At 44.8% G+C, this 13,911-nt stretch overlaps 3 protein-coding genes across 3 annotated transcripts; all 3 read left to right on the top strand.

The window, feature by feature from the left end:
- Positions 1–6,930: 6,930 nt before the first annotated feature.
- Positions 6,931–8,508, top strand: WDR89 (WD repeat domain 89). Its single transcript, XM_053475148.1, has one exon. The coding sequence runs from the start codon at positions 6,974–6,976 to the stop codon at positions 8,126–8,128; it is 1,155 nt and encodes a 384-aa protein (XP_053331123.1). The 5' UTR covers positions 6,931–6,973; the 3' UTR covers positions 8,129–8,508.
- Positions 8,509–10,482: 1,974 nt separating this feature from the next.
- Positions 10,483–10,911, top strand: LOC128504891 (parvalbumin alpha-like). Its single transcript, XM_053475151.1, has one exon. It carries the CDS (start codon positions 10,483–10,485, stop codon positions 10,810–10,812), a length of 330 nt encoding a protein of 109 aa, XP_053331126.1. The 3' UTR covers positions 10,813–10,911.
- A 1,764-nt stretch (positions 10,912–12,675) lies between these two features.
- Positions 12,676–13,053, top strand: LOC128505144 (parvalbumin alpha-like). The gene has a single exon (XM_053475441.1). The coding sequence runs from the start codon at positions 12,676–12,678 to the stop codon at positions 13,051–13,053; it is 378 nt and encodes a 125-aa protein (XP_053331416.1).
- The last annotated feature ends 858 nt before the right edge of the window (positions 13,054–13,911 follow it).

Below are 13,911 nucleotides of genomic sequence, written 5' to 3'. Positions count from 1 at the left end.
CAATAACCTAAATTAATACAAATTCCTGGTACAATATTTAAATCCTATAAGATATTTTTTAATGTATGATTATTACTAGGGTAAAAATGTGCAATTTCTGTGCCATGGCAGCCCACAGTTTTTTTTTTTTTTTTTTTTTTTTTTCAAGCACTCCCTGTATTTAGTATTGGGGGGGCGGTTAAAAATGTCTTATCTTTTGCACCAGATCTGATGCAAAGTGCTAAATATGCAGCAATCTCTAGTTGCCATGGCAGCAGCTCCACATCTGAATCATTCACCTAGAACTGCTCTTTTTAAGTAGGGGTATCTGGGGCCGGTGGGTTTCTGGATCCATCTAAATCAAATAAAAGTAACGTTTTTACCTTTTTCAGAACGTCCTTATTCTTCCACGCGATCTTTAATAAATATTAAATATAATTTCACGAGAATGGTGTGTATATCCTGCTTGGGCGTATATAATATATATATATTTATTATATATATATATATATATATATATATATATATATATAATCATATTTATAACTTACAATTACTACTTACAGATCCGAACCTGAAATAATGAATGTTTTTCTGTAATGCTGTTATGCTCAATAATCCAAGCTTTGTACCCATAATGCGCTGCTATGAAAATATAATAAAATATCTAAATCTAAAAACGCGTCTCGTCAAGACAATCATTTTATCAATTTATTTTTTATTTTCTGCTTCTTAGAAATAATTCTTGCTGAATACCCCACTATTCCGTGACTATTTTTTATGGTGGGCGTCAGAACCCTCCGCTGAAGAGGATCGGGTTGTATGTGGACGCTGTGTTTAAGGGGTGTGAGCGGGTGATGGGACCCGGGTCCCGCGGGGTGCGTGTAGATTTGGGGCTCGGTTCCTGGTGATCTGGCATCTAAACGCCGCTTCGAGGGAATGATCCAAAATCATTTAGAATGTTTAATGTTGGAATGAGAAACCCATCCGTGTTCTGTACCAAAGGGTTAATTCATGGCAATACATTTTTGATGGCAGTTAACATGTTTTTTTAGAAAAGTTTCGGACGGGCCATAAAACCAAAGCCAGTGAACATTCCCACACAAAGGCAGATTTTAACCCAAAAATTAGGGGCGGGGGGTTTGTTAACTGTATCCTCCTCCACTGCTGTTAGGAACACTGGACCTCTGTATAACTGTTTATCAATCACAAGAAGAGACCTCTGAGGTCCCAAAAGCTTATTTATTATTATTATTTGACTGTTTTATATAGCGCCATCATATTCCCCAGCGCCGTACAAATACATATACACTTTTTTCTTTATTGGCCCCATAAAAGATTCCGCTAAGGACCCTCGCGCGGATAGATGGGATTTCACTTTGCAGAAAGGGATCCGTGTGATTATTTATCGCTATAATTCATGATTTTATGTATTTATTATGCTTTCTTCATTTTCTCCCGTTAAATAACAATGTGATCAGCAGCCAGTGGAAGAAAACGCAGACTTCACTAGCCCGGCAGTTAAGGTTTTGTTGCTGTGAATTCAGTAAGATCTTTCTAAATAGAACGATGTTAATAAATATAGAGCAATTTTGGATCCATCACCATGGCAACCAATGTCACCTTGCTACTGCCTTGACTAGTATATTGGTTATTATGCCCCCAGTTTGTTAAATTGCGATTTATTATTATTATTTATTGTTTTAACAATACATTTATGAATAACTCCCAGCGTTCACGACCGACCCTAGAACCACCACAAGGCAACAACTTGCCCGCCAAAAGGGCATTAACTGCAAGTCCCCGCCCCTGCCTTTATAGTCCGTGTTCCGAAGTCGCAGCTGATAGGTTGCTCACGTTGTTCATTTTAATCGGCCAATGGAAATCCTGAGTGGGTGGGACGACGGCTGTGGCGGACGTTACGCGCATGCGTACAGTGGAACGCACAGAGCGGCTTGCGGCAGACGCGTGTTTCTTGCGTGCGCTTCCGGTAGTTCTTGCTGCGTGACACATGGAGATATAAATAACACCGGACACGCGTGGAAGCGGGGGTAAGTCTGTCGCTTGCAAGCGAGTTAAGCGGTAATTACGGGGTGAGGGTTCGGTTAAGCGTGTCTCTAGGTCACTGACTTATGGCGGTTTGCTGATTGGTTATCGATCAGGCTGCTCAATGGGAAGGAAAGTATGGAATGGGATGCGGGTCCACTGTTACCGGGTGTGCAATGCATCATGGGGCCTGCTGACACCTCATACATAAAAAGTAACAATGTGATTAGTAGTAGTGGAATTATAAAATAATAATAATGCAAGCAGTTGCAACAATGTAGCTGAAAACTGATACAGTGACAATCAGAGCTCTGATAACGGACCGCTGCCTTTGATTATCTCAATATCTTTATATGAACACAAAGGTTTGTCGACTCAAAAGAAACCCAAAACCTGCCGGCAGAACGGCCCCATCCGGCCCCCGTCTAGTCGCCCGTTTCTCCTGCTGTAAAGACTCGAACCTTAATCAGTCGTTGGTCTCGTCTTAGATTCAGGAGCCGTATGTCTATCCCATGCATGTCTTAATCCCCTCGCTGTATTACCCTCTACCACTTTTGCTGGGAAGCTGTTCCACTTATCTACCACCATCTCAGTAAAGTAAAACTTTCTTCGGTTCCATCTTAACCTCTGACCCTGAAAACCCAGACTTGGCCTCACAAAATGTTGGTAGAGCAGGATAATTGTGCTTTTAGAGTTTGAAGATTCTGCCTGTTTGGGACTGGGTGGCCTGATAGATGTCCATCCAAAATCCAGGCAGGATCCGCAAACCAGGCAGGAAAACCTCAGCCTGGTGGACCGAGATTCTTCGCTCTTTTCCAAGGAAAGCGTTAGTCTCCTCCAAGTAAAGATCTTGCGCATGGCGTCCGATGACTTGAGAAGAACGTTCATATGATGTGAAGCAACGGGTGGACTCGGTAGGATACGTGGCTCCTATCCGTCCTCTGGATTTATGTCCTGATGGTTGTGAAGCAGACCGCGGCGGAACATCTAGAACACTTTTTTCAAACCGGATCTGATAATATGCCGGTTGAATAGATTCCGTTTTGGGTTTCTGCCGTTACCCAAGGAGAAAAAGCTTTAATCGTGACGGTCTGTGTCATGATTACTAGGCGGAGGAGCCCAAAAGGTGAGGAGGCTGGGTGCGTAGTGCCAAGGGGTGATCCGAACTCGGAGTCAAGTCAGTCAAGGGTTGGACGCAACGTTCACGAGTGGTATGTCAATCAAGACTCATTCGCCGCTGCTCAAAGTTAAGTGGGGAGACTGGCGGCCTTTCTGCTACCGGTTCACCAAGTGGAGATTCTGGGGTGAAGAGTAAAGGCGCGTTAGTTTCAGGGGTATACAGCTAAGACTAGGAAACCAAAACCTCTAAGGTCAGTAAGGAAGAATGTCCTTGTCCCTCTAAGGCTTCCATAACGCAGCCAATATAAGCAGTAAAGAAAGGTAACATATAGAGCCGTTTAAATCCCAAGTGGTTGGATGTGGCATCTTTTCGCGCTATGAGGTAGTTTAATGTCTTGGAGAAGTCCTCATAGACATTAACCTCCGGCGTCTACGCCGTCCAGGGAGAGCCCCTCGGCCTAAAACACGACGCGCTGTACGTCTTCCCTTATCAACAACCGCTTTTATTGACCATTCTGATCCCTGATCCATAATTACTGACCCTAAAATGACTTCTGGGAGTGAGGGGCCTCATAAGACTCTCCTTTTATCAATAAGTGGCCCTTAATGTAAGTAGCCTGTCGGGGGTCACGTGCAGAGGTTCGAAGCTGTATATGAAGCTCTCGCTTTAACCCTTTCTTGTTTCAGAGCACTTAACGGAGTGTTTGAGTTACTGATTGTAATGCCGCATATCTCCACAAGGTGGTGAACGTAACACAGGAATTCCGTTTTAAAGGGACAGCGCACATTTTCCCCCTGGATATGTTGCATTAGACATGTTGGAGCACTTATCTCCGGGTCTCGTAGCTTATGCCAGGGGTCCAGTGAATGAACCTGGTGTGTCGGGGGCCCTTTCTTCGTTACTTTGGCGACAAATGAATGGCGATAACCCAATGCAATATTTAACAATGCAATAATATTCCTTTGAATTGAACTTCACTTCCTATTGCTTTTCCTATGCGCCTTGATTACCGCACAATCTGACTACTTTACTTCTGTTAACCGATAAGGGAACGGGAAGGTACAAATAAAACATATTTACCAGCAATCCCTGATTTTTGGGGGAAAAAAACACCAAAATCATTACTGTATACAGCGCTGGGCGGAAGGGGGTATACCAGAAAAGGTTAATTCTAAGAATACTCTACTAGATACATTCAGAACGCGTTGTTTTTCTTTCTCCGGGGATCAGAGGGTTAAGTTACGGCTCACTTCTGTCTGTGAGTTATTAAGGTAACAGAGCGCCGGAAAAGGCAGTTTTTCAGAGGAAATTGCATTATGTGATCCGAAGGGTTCACCTACGTTCTGGCGGCCCCCGCGTGTTTTTAAAGGGAAGAATCATCCGTTTCCTGTTCCTCTGTCGACTCTTACAAGTTATTCACTAAAAAAAGCGTACGTCGCGTTTCCTCTCCGAGAAGGAAGAGCCGGCGCCTGCCCTATCCCTGCCTTTTTAATACCAGGATTATTATTATAGTATTTGGTTTTATGGGTATTTATAAATAATCGATTTCAATCCTTCCCTCTCCCGGAATCTACTATTTTTAAACAGATATTCCCGTCCGGCGTGTTTCGGATATGTCCCCCCCCCCCCCGAGCCTTCATTATATCAGACGCTGCTTAAGTTTGGAATATAGGTTGCGCCTGCGTTTTAATCTCCGTATGACACGCGGATAATCCTTAATCTGACCGGCTTCAGGTTTACAAGCCCCGTACTCCGCTCAATGTTACTCGCACAATGCCTCTTACTCCACGGATGGGCTTCGGAATAAATATTCACCGTTTTCACGCGGATTCGGGTGATTCTGTACAGAAATCACCCGCTGAGATGTCTTTCATCGCTTTATTTTTTGTTGCATGATACGATGTTTATTCTCGAGGCGGTCCGTGTATCTGTTCTATCGATTTACCGTCCGACCCGCCGCAGCTGTGTCCGCCCGTGCATCGCGGCGCGCGTTATAGATACGTTCGGCAGGTAACTGGGTCGGTGAAATGTAATCTGTAACGTATACTACGCTCGTCTAACATTAGCCGCGGTGTCACCGTGTCCCGACCTCACGCTGGCTCCGAGCCTGGCCCCCCGCCGGCGGGTTATGTGTCTCGGATTCCATGGCAAAAACGCCGCTACACGAGATCACTTAGTGAGTGCTCCTTGCACAAGTATTATAGTCCAAACCCACCGTGCACTTGGGCCTTGCACGAGTATTGCGGGGGCAGCCGTGGCTCCCTTGTCTGAGCTAGAAACACAGAATTTGCTTGCAGATCGGCCCCAGTCGGCCCCTGTCTAGTCTGCCTGTTTATCCTGCTGTAAAGACTCGAAAGTTAAGTCCTTGGTCTCAGCCTTGATAGCTTTACTGCGCATGTTCACCATACCTCTTGCATGTGCACTACCATGTCACGAAATTGTCACCAACATTTCCTAATCCATGTTTTTTTCTTTTTCTATAAACAATTGCAAATCGAAAAAAAAAAAAGAAGAAAATATCCTTCATTTTTAACATTTTAAGATTTTTCCTTCTTCTTGCCTTTGCAGATGGGGAGAGGTAACAGTGATGTAACGTTAACTCTGTGAGTCCCGTATTGGTGCACTATAGGTCGCTACGTACCCGGCTTCGTTTCTTCTTCTGATGGTCCGGTGACCAACTAGCCGATCCGTGGAAGGTATTTTTTTTTTCTTTTTCTATTGATACAGTATATAGGATTGATGTGTGAGATACGTTTGGGTTGTAACGTAACAGACGCAGCCTCTGACTGTTTACTTTGAATGTGTTATGAAAACGGGTCTGGGAGTCATCCTATGCAGATCGCGGGCGTTTGGAGGCAGAGCTGCAGACCGCGTCTCCGCGTCCCAAAGAAGACGAAGCAAATCACGAAGCAAATAAACGTCCGGTGGAAAAAAATAGGTTTATTAAACTCTTCGTCAAAGCAAAGGAATGCCGCGGAAGCACCCAGAATTATTCTGTAATGCACATTTTTTTTTTTTAAAGAAAGTCTATCACGTGATTGCAATGTTCTGATGATCGTTTAAAATGGTTTTACAGGGAGAAAAAAAAATCATGTTCTCCGCCATCAATATGTAAATATACTAACCCCGTACAAGAAGACACCGAGGGTTCTTGGCATGGGAACCAAATTCCTGACCCTCTTTAGTATCAGATTAAAAATAAGTTTATTTAAAAAAAATATTGCACTGTCTTCTTTTTACCCCCATTGTAGTTTTTGTCCCATAATATATTATGTTTTAACCCCTTAATGACAAAGCCCGTACATGTACGGGCTCAAAATGCATTGTTTTCAATGGGTTTAGGGACTGCCCATTGTCCTTAAGGGGTTAATATAATAATACTCTTTATCATACTGCCTGTGGGAAACAATAGAATGACTAAACACCCGGCCGGACTCTCTGACTAATGAAAGTCAATGGAGGGGCGGACTTCATTAGCATCGCCATAAAGCATCAGCTCAGTGTGGTGTTTGAGCCGGGAAGGTCACCCAAAATATCACATGACTGACAGCAACGGCGGCTCCAGGTCTGCAGATAAAGAGAGTTTATTGGAACAAAGCTATGCCGTCCTTTTTATTTCCCGTTTTGTCATATAAAGAGTTGGCTTTTCCGGGCATAATATACAAATTCGCTTGGTTTTGCTTTCAACCTGTTTGCTGCAAGACGTGACAAATAGGTTTGAAAATTACATAAATCCACTTATAAAATAGTTGTAGTAAATGTTTTTTTTTTTTTTTTTTTTAGGTTGCTCTCTGCTTTCAAGGGGGAAAAAAAATAGCGCTTTGGACCATGGAGACGTTGGAAGAACAGTTGTCCTGCCTTCACATCGCAAACCGCTCTGCCATGGAAGACAGTATGACTTACGTACTCGACATCGACACCTCGGAACCCGCGGAAGGACAGCAGACGCAGGTCATCGCTATTTTGTGTTCCAATAAATCAATCAGATTGTATAATAAGGAAAGCATGACCTTTCTGCACGAATATAACGAGCACCCCGCGGTACTTAGCGGAGTCCGGTTCTCTCATTCGAACGGCAGCGTGCTGTATTCGGCTTGTAGCGACGGGACTGTGAAAAGCTGGGACGCCCGCACGTCGGGGGCCGCTCCGGTGCAGCTCTTCAACGGCTACCCCGCCAACGCCTTCATCAGCTTTGATATTAGCTGTAACGATCTCGTTCTTTGTGCCGGGACCGAGAAAGAGGAAGAGGACTCCTTTCTGGTCTTCTGGGACGCGCGGGCTCCCAACGGCAAGTTTGCATCCAAAGACCCCCTCGGCGTTTATTCCGAGTCTCATAACGATGACATCACTCAAGTGCGCTTCCATCCGACGAACCCGAGCATGGTGGCTTCAGGGTCCACGGACGGATTGGTCAACGTGTTCGATTTAAGCAAGGATAACGAAGACGACGCGTTGAGCGCCACCTGTAACTCGGACTCCTCCGTGAACGTTCTGGGTTGGGCGGGCGAGGACCATAAGCAGATTTTCTGCTTGACGCACGACGAGGGGTTCTACCGGTGGGATCTCGCGCACGTCGATACCGATGAACCGATCACATTGTCCAAAGTTCAGGATGTGAGGGAGCACGCGAGCGGGTGCACCGTCGACTATCTGATCGGAGGCTTCTATCGTGCAAAGGAGGACGCGCTTCTCCTCGTGGGTGGAACTCATAGCGGTGACATCAGCCTCTTAAACTGCGACGCCGACCGCGTTAAGCATTTATATAGTCTACGCGGCGGCCATTCGGCTACGGTCCGTTCCTTCTACTGGAACGCGGAGGATGACTCTCTGCTAACCGGCGGCGAGGATGCCCAGTTATTGCTGTGGAAACCCAGATCCAAGGACGTTCCGCAGAAGAAAGAACCGCTGAAGATGGCCTCCTCCTTGCAGCAGAGAGTCCGCGTGCACCACACCAAATCTTATAAAACGAAACAGAAACAATGAACGGGGTCCTTCCGTCCCTTAAGACGGCAGCAGATCCCAGCCTGCTTTCAACTCGCCCCAAAAATATATAAATTTGTTAATTTTGGAGATTTTATTATTGCCTAATCCAAGTTCTGACATAAAGGAGTAGATTCAATACATCTGAATTTGCAGCAAAATATTATACATTTACACCGTGATACAATTCCAAGTGTTTCTTTGGGACAAGGTCAGAGTTCTATTACCTGGTGGTGTATGGACATGCGCAACAAATGTATCGCAGACTGGTTACAGGTATCTGAACAACAGCCCAGTAAGCGGGTGGGAAACTGTTAGGCTAAGAAAGCGGCTACTGCTTGACTGCAACTTGTTGTTTTTTTAATAAAAAGTAAGTTTATTAATTTACCCGTGAAGATGGTTATTTTTAAATAATATCGATCTACGGATACTTTTAGGCAGTCTCAACCAATAAAAAAACAAACAGTGGCAAATAACTTAATGGGGAGGAATAATCCTGCGGATGAAGTGGCTGCTCCCACGGCATACGCACAGGGTGGATTAATGTATATGTATTGCTCAGTGTAATGTGTAAGCACGGGTGGATTTATTAAACCCGTAAATACACAACCCCAGAATAAACAAGAATAACGTTCTCACACAATATTTCCCCTTCTCTATTAAACGTATCCCCCCGGAAGCCCTGTTTACCCCACACTGACGAGGTGGGTTAGAGGGTCTTGAAGCCTTCAGGCTCCCGCACCATGAGCCGTAGCCCAATAGGGCCGACTCGACCCCTTTCCGAATACACGGACTTGTTAATTATGATCCTTATTAGCAGAAGGAAATCCTTTATTATTAATCACTTCTCGTTATCTGGGTTATTAGCGCTCCCATCGCACGTTTCACAACAGGTTCTCACGCCTTCAGTCTGCTGCACGCATTAACCCCCCCAAAAATGACGCAACCTTTATGATTGACAGGTGCGTTGAAATTTGATGTTATATTATTCCAAAATATCCAATACACCATTTAACTCTTTGCATCCCGAGGAGGCTATACATTTCCCTGTGTTTGGCTGCAAGTCACAATCGCAAAAAACCTCTTAACTAAAGAAAAAAATAGATTAATATTAAATAACCGAACTTTGAGAGCCAATAAACTTTTTTAAACTACTAAACGTTTTATATTTTATGTCTGCTTTGAATGTTCAGAAAACTAAGTGTATCCACTAGCCCAGGGGCATCCAACCTGCGGCCCTCCAGCTGCTGCAGGACTACATCTCTAAGGACCTGGCAGAGGAGTATGGGAGATGTAGTCCTGCAGCAGCTGGAGGGCCGCAGGTTGGACGCCCCTGCGCTAGCCGGACAGCTGATGGAGTGCAGAAGCGCACTGATGATGTCAGCAGGCATCTCATCCAATCAGCTGGGATCTGATGCCGACAAAGCATCTCGGCTTCTGAATGGCTGTCGGCAGACAAAGCAAGCAGCGCTGGTCATCCCAAGAAAGCAGCCTGCAACTTTTAAAGTACAAGTTATAAAGACAATATATATATATATATGTAGATAAATGTTTTACGATCACATGCCTACATCATCACGTCATCATTCCAGACCTCAAGTAGAAGACAGACTCCGTCCAGCGGATCACGGGTAGGAAAGCACTTGTGTGAAACAGAAAGGTAGGCAAAATGAACGATGGGATAAGGGGTTAAGATAAAGCATTACGTATGAGTTACTTAATGTTGGATGGTGGGAGTTCCCCTTTAAACGTGGCCTGTTCCCTCTCTGTGAGCGGGGTCCGGTGGCATGACGAGTGACAATCCGACTAATCAGCGATTTCCTATTACAAATATTTCAGAAGCTTCAGAACCGCTTCAGCAGCTTATACAGCTGTTTGTGTTGAAAACAACGCAGATAAAATCATCTTTTCACTGCGGATCCGGAGGCCGCCGTTGCTGTCGGCTCAAACACCACACTGAGCTGACGCTTTATGGCGATGCTAATGAAGTCCGTTCCTCCATAGACTTCATAATACAAATTTCAAATCTTTTAAGATGGTTAAAATGGAAAAATAAATGACATTTGGTGCTTTTATTAAGGTAACAAGCTTCACAAACTCACACTTACCTAATGATGTAATTTCATGATTATTCTGTGATACGCGCGTTAATTGGTTTGGATGGTTTTATGTGGTTTGGGCGCGATGTCGCTGCAGCCATTTTGCCTATGGGCAACTGTTAGAATGCCAGTGAGATTTAAACGCTGCTGGCAGTTGGCAGGAGCTCTCACACGGCTCGAAGCAGCAGACATCGCAGCATCTCCGCGGCCCTTCCCACCATCCAACGGTCACGACCCAGACACACGCGGGCTTCAAACATGGCTCTCGTCGGCATGCTGAGCGAAGCTGATATCTCCAGCGCTCTCCAGAGCTGCAACGCACCTGAAACCTTCAACCCGAAGATCTTCATCGCCAAGTCAGGTCTCAAAAGGAAGACCAAAGAGGAACTGAAGAAGGTCTTCCAGATCCTGGACCAGAATAAGAGCGGCTTCCTCGAAGAAGTCGACCTCAAGATGTTCCTGAAGAACTTCAACCACGGAGCCAGGACCTTAACGGACATCGAGACCAAGTCCTTCATGAAAACCGGAGACGCCGACCACGACGGCAAGATGGGAATGGACGATTTCCAAGCTTTGGTCAGAGCCTAAAACGTAGCCGTGCCGCCCAGCAGCCGCTGCGATAGCGTGTCATTGTAACCGCTAGATGTGTTAATGGGACCCGCATTAAAAAAGTTACACGCAAACATATCATGCTGTGCGCTTTGGGTTTATTCTAGACTATCCGAATCCTTTTTTAGATCGCTTAGGGGGTTTCATGAACGCAAGATTATGATGTCTCATTATTTATATGTCTCATGTAACTGGTGTACAGCAAATCAACAGCGTCATCTACTAAACGGATCAGCCCCAGTCACTGGTAAATATTATAACGGACACGTGAAGCCATTTTTGTTGCCAACAGTAAAGATTCTACCCCGGACACTAGGTCCTGGGGTACGTGGTTGGTTTACACATTTTAAATAAATTTATTAAATTCAAATATTAACACAATAACACTAACCGTGCCAAATCTCTTGAACTGTAACACTTTTAAGAGGTTTAAACCATGAAACATCACGCATACACACGCGTCTTGCATTTAAATCACCCCAGGGCAGTTTAGGGCAAAAGACACAAAGGTAAAACGCGTTAGACAGAAGCTCTTTCGCCAGTTTACGCCGCTGCTTGTCATAATTTATTACTATTCTTCGACACGGTGCTTTTATTTGAATGGATCTAGACTTTATTCCAGATCTTGGGAAAGCCCAATCTGGTTTCTTCTCACGAGGGTGGCAGATTTCATTTAATTAGATAAAACTTGTCAGGGTGAGATCGTGTAATTACGCAGAACTACTAACCGGGCAAAGGTGAGTGATAACTGGGTTTATTCGCTAAACTGTGAGCTGAGGTGTGATAAAACATAGCATCTCTCCTACTTAAAGCGACAGTTTACAGCTCTGCCAATGAAGAACATACAAAGTACACGCGTATTTCAATATGGTTTCCTTAACCTGTACTAAAGAAAGAAATTAGTTACCTTTGACCCCTGCCTCCTCTATTGTCCCATTTTCATGCCACATTTGGCTTCCTGAGGCCCTCAATCAGCAGCATGAAAGCCCTTCCATCAGAGGTTAAATATGTATTTGAAGCCAGTTCCCTAAGAGGATTCCTCAACGAAATGGGAGTGTTTCCTCCCCTGCGTGCTGATCAATGACTCTTCGCAAGCCCAGCGGTAGCTCCTTCTTTCTCCCACCCATACAAGGTTTTTTTAATTAAATAAAGCTTTTTTTCCCATAAAAAAATTAAGCATTTTTCTGAGCAAGCACAAGGACTCTTGTTAGGTCCTCTGGATCACTTGCATGAACCAAGGCTGGAGCTGGTTGATGGCGAGGATAGCACACATGCTCTTTGGCAAGTAACAGGAATGGGGAAAGAGTAACCTGATTTATTGAATATTTGCTAAGCATGCTGGGAGTTGTAATCCTGAGCAGGTGAAGCGGTGCCTCTCTTTGCGGTTGGAGACTTGGCACGGTTGCCGCTGTGGGCTGCACTTTACCATCGCTTGCAGTTTACCACGAGAGATGGCGAGAAACCTGCAGGTACCGGAGTACTGAAAAAGCTAGCATCTAATTGTCACGACTACAACTCCCAGCATCCTCAACCAGGATCAGATGTGCCACACTTGAAATTAAGTGACAGCGGGCTGCAGAGTTGCCGAACACCGCAAACATCTTGTGTTTTACGGATTTTGTTACATTAGTGGTGGTCGGCCGCCATGGCCAACCGTGGTTTGGGCACGATGTCGCTGCAGCCATTTTGCCTATGGGCAACTGTTAGAATGCCAGTGAGATTTAAACGCTGCTGGCAGTTGGCAGGAGCTCTCACACGCCTCGAAGCAGCAGACATCGCAGCATCTCCGCGGCCCTTCCCACCATCCAACGGTCACGACCCAGACACACGCGGGCTTTAAACATGGCTCTCGTCGGCATGCTGAGCGAAGCTGATATCTCCAGCGCTCTCCAGAGCTGCAACGCACCTGAAACCTTCAACCCGAAGATCTTCATCGCCAAGTCAGGTCTCAAAAGGAAGACCAAAGAGGAACTGAAGAAGGTCTTCCAGATCCTGGACCAGAATAAGAGCGGCTTCCTCGAAGAAGTCGACCTCAAGATGTTCCTGAAGAACTTCAACCACGGAGCCAGGACCTTAACGGACATCGAGACCAAGTCCTTCATGAAAACCGGAGACGCCAACCACGACGGCAAAATAGGGTTGGACGATTTCCAAGCTTTGGTCAGAGCCGAAAACGTAGCCGTGCCGCCCAGCAGCCGCTGCGATAGCGTGTCATTGTAACCGCTAGATGTGTTAATGGGACCCGCATTAAAAAAGTTACACGCAAACATATCATGCTGTGCACTTTGGGTTTATTTTAAATGTCATGTTTATAGGCGTCAAGCTCTCCGTAACTCGCATAGCTGCGCAAACTGCCATATTTCAAGTAAGTTATTGATCGGTGGATCAGTGTTTGAAGAGCGAGACAGACCACAGAGGTCCCTTTTTCAGATGCAATCACGTTTTGGGTTATAAAAGCCACTTCATTTACTCTTCTTTGGTAACAGCGTGAAGGTGAAAGTTAATAAGATTTTGTTACTTATCTAAGAGTTTCTTTTATGGTCAACATGTTGAGTTGTGCATTGCTAGGCCGAACCATTACCCACGAAGAAGGGCCAAGATCATCCGGGTGATATCTATTAAAATTTGAGATGTTTTTAGTTTTTTTTTTTTTTATCTACACAACTTTTACCTTACCAAGGGGGTGGTAGAACAGCCTCCCAGCAGAAGTGGTAGAGGCTAATACAGGTAGACATGAGCTAGGCAATATGGCTCCTGTCTCTAAGGCAACGGATTGAGTTTTGATGATACTTTAAAAGGATCCGAAAGTGAAGTAAAATATTTCTATAAAGACTTTTTGTTCATGCCGTTATAACATAAAAAGTATCCGTCTTCATGGATGAAAAGCGATTCTCTTGCAAAGTTTGAAAAGTGGTTTTGTCGCCACGGAAACCAAATGTATATGCCTCCTGATTGCACTCTTCTATTGGTTGCTATGGGGATAAAACCAAAACAGCTCTTTTTTATACATAACCCCCCCCCAATGTATCACTATTAATTAATGTTTAGTAATTAGCACACATCTCACAATTAACCAGG

This window comes from Spea bombifrons, chromosome 9 (genome assembly GCF_027358695.1).
Source record: "Spea bombifrons isolate aSpeBom1 chromosome 9, aSpeBom1.2.pri, whole genome shotgun sequence".
NCBI lineage: Eukaryota > Metazoa > Chordata > Amphibia > Anura > Pelobatidae > Spea > Spea bombifrons.
This window is presented reverse-complemented; position numbering and strand designations above follow the sequence as displayed.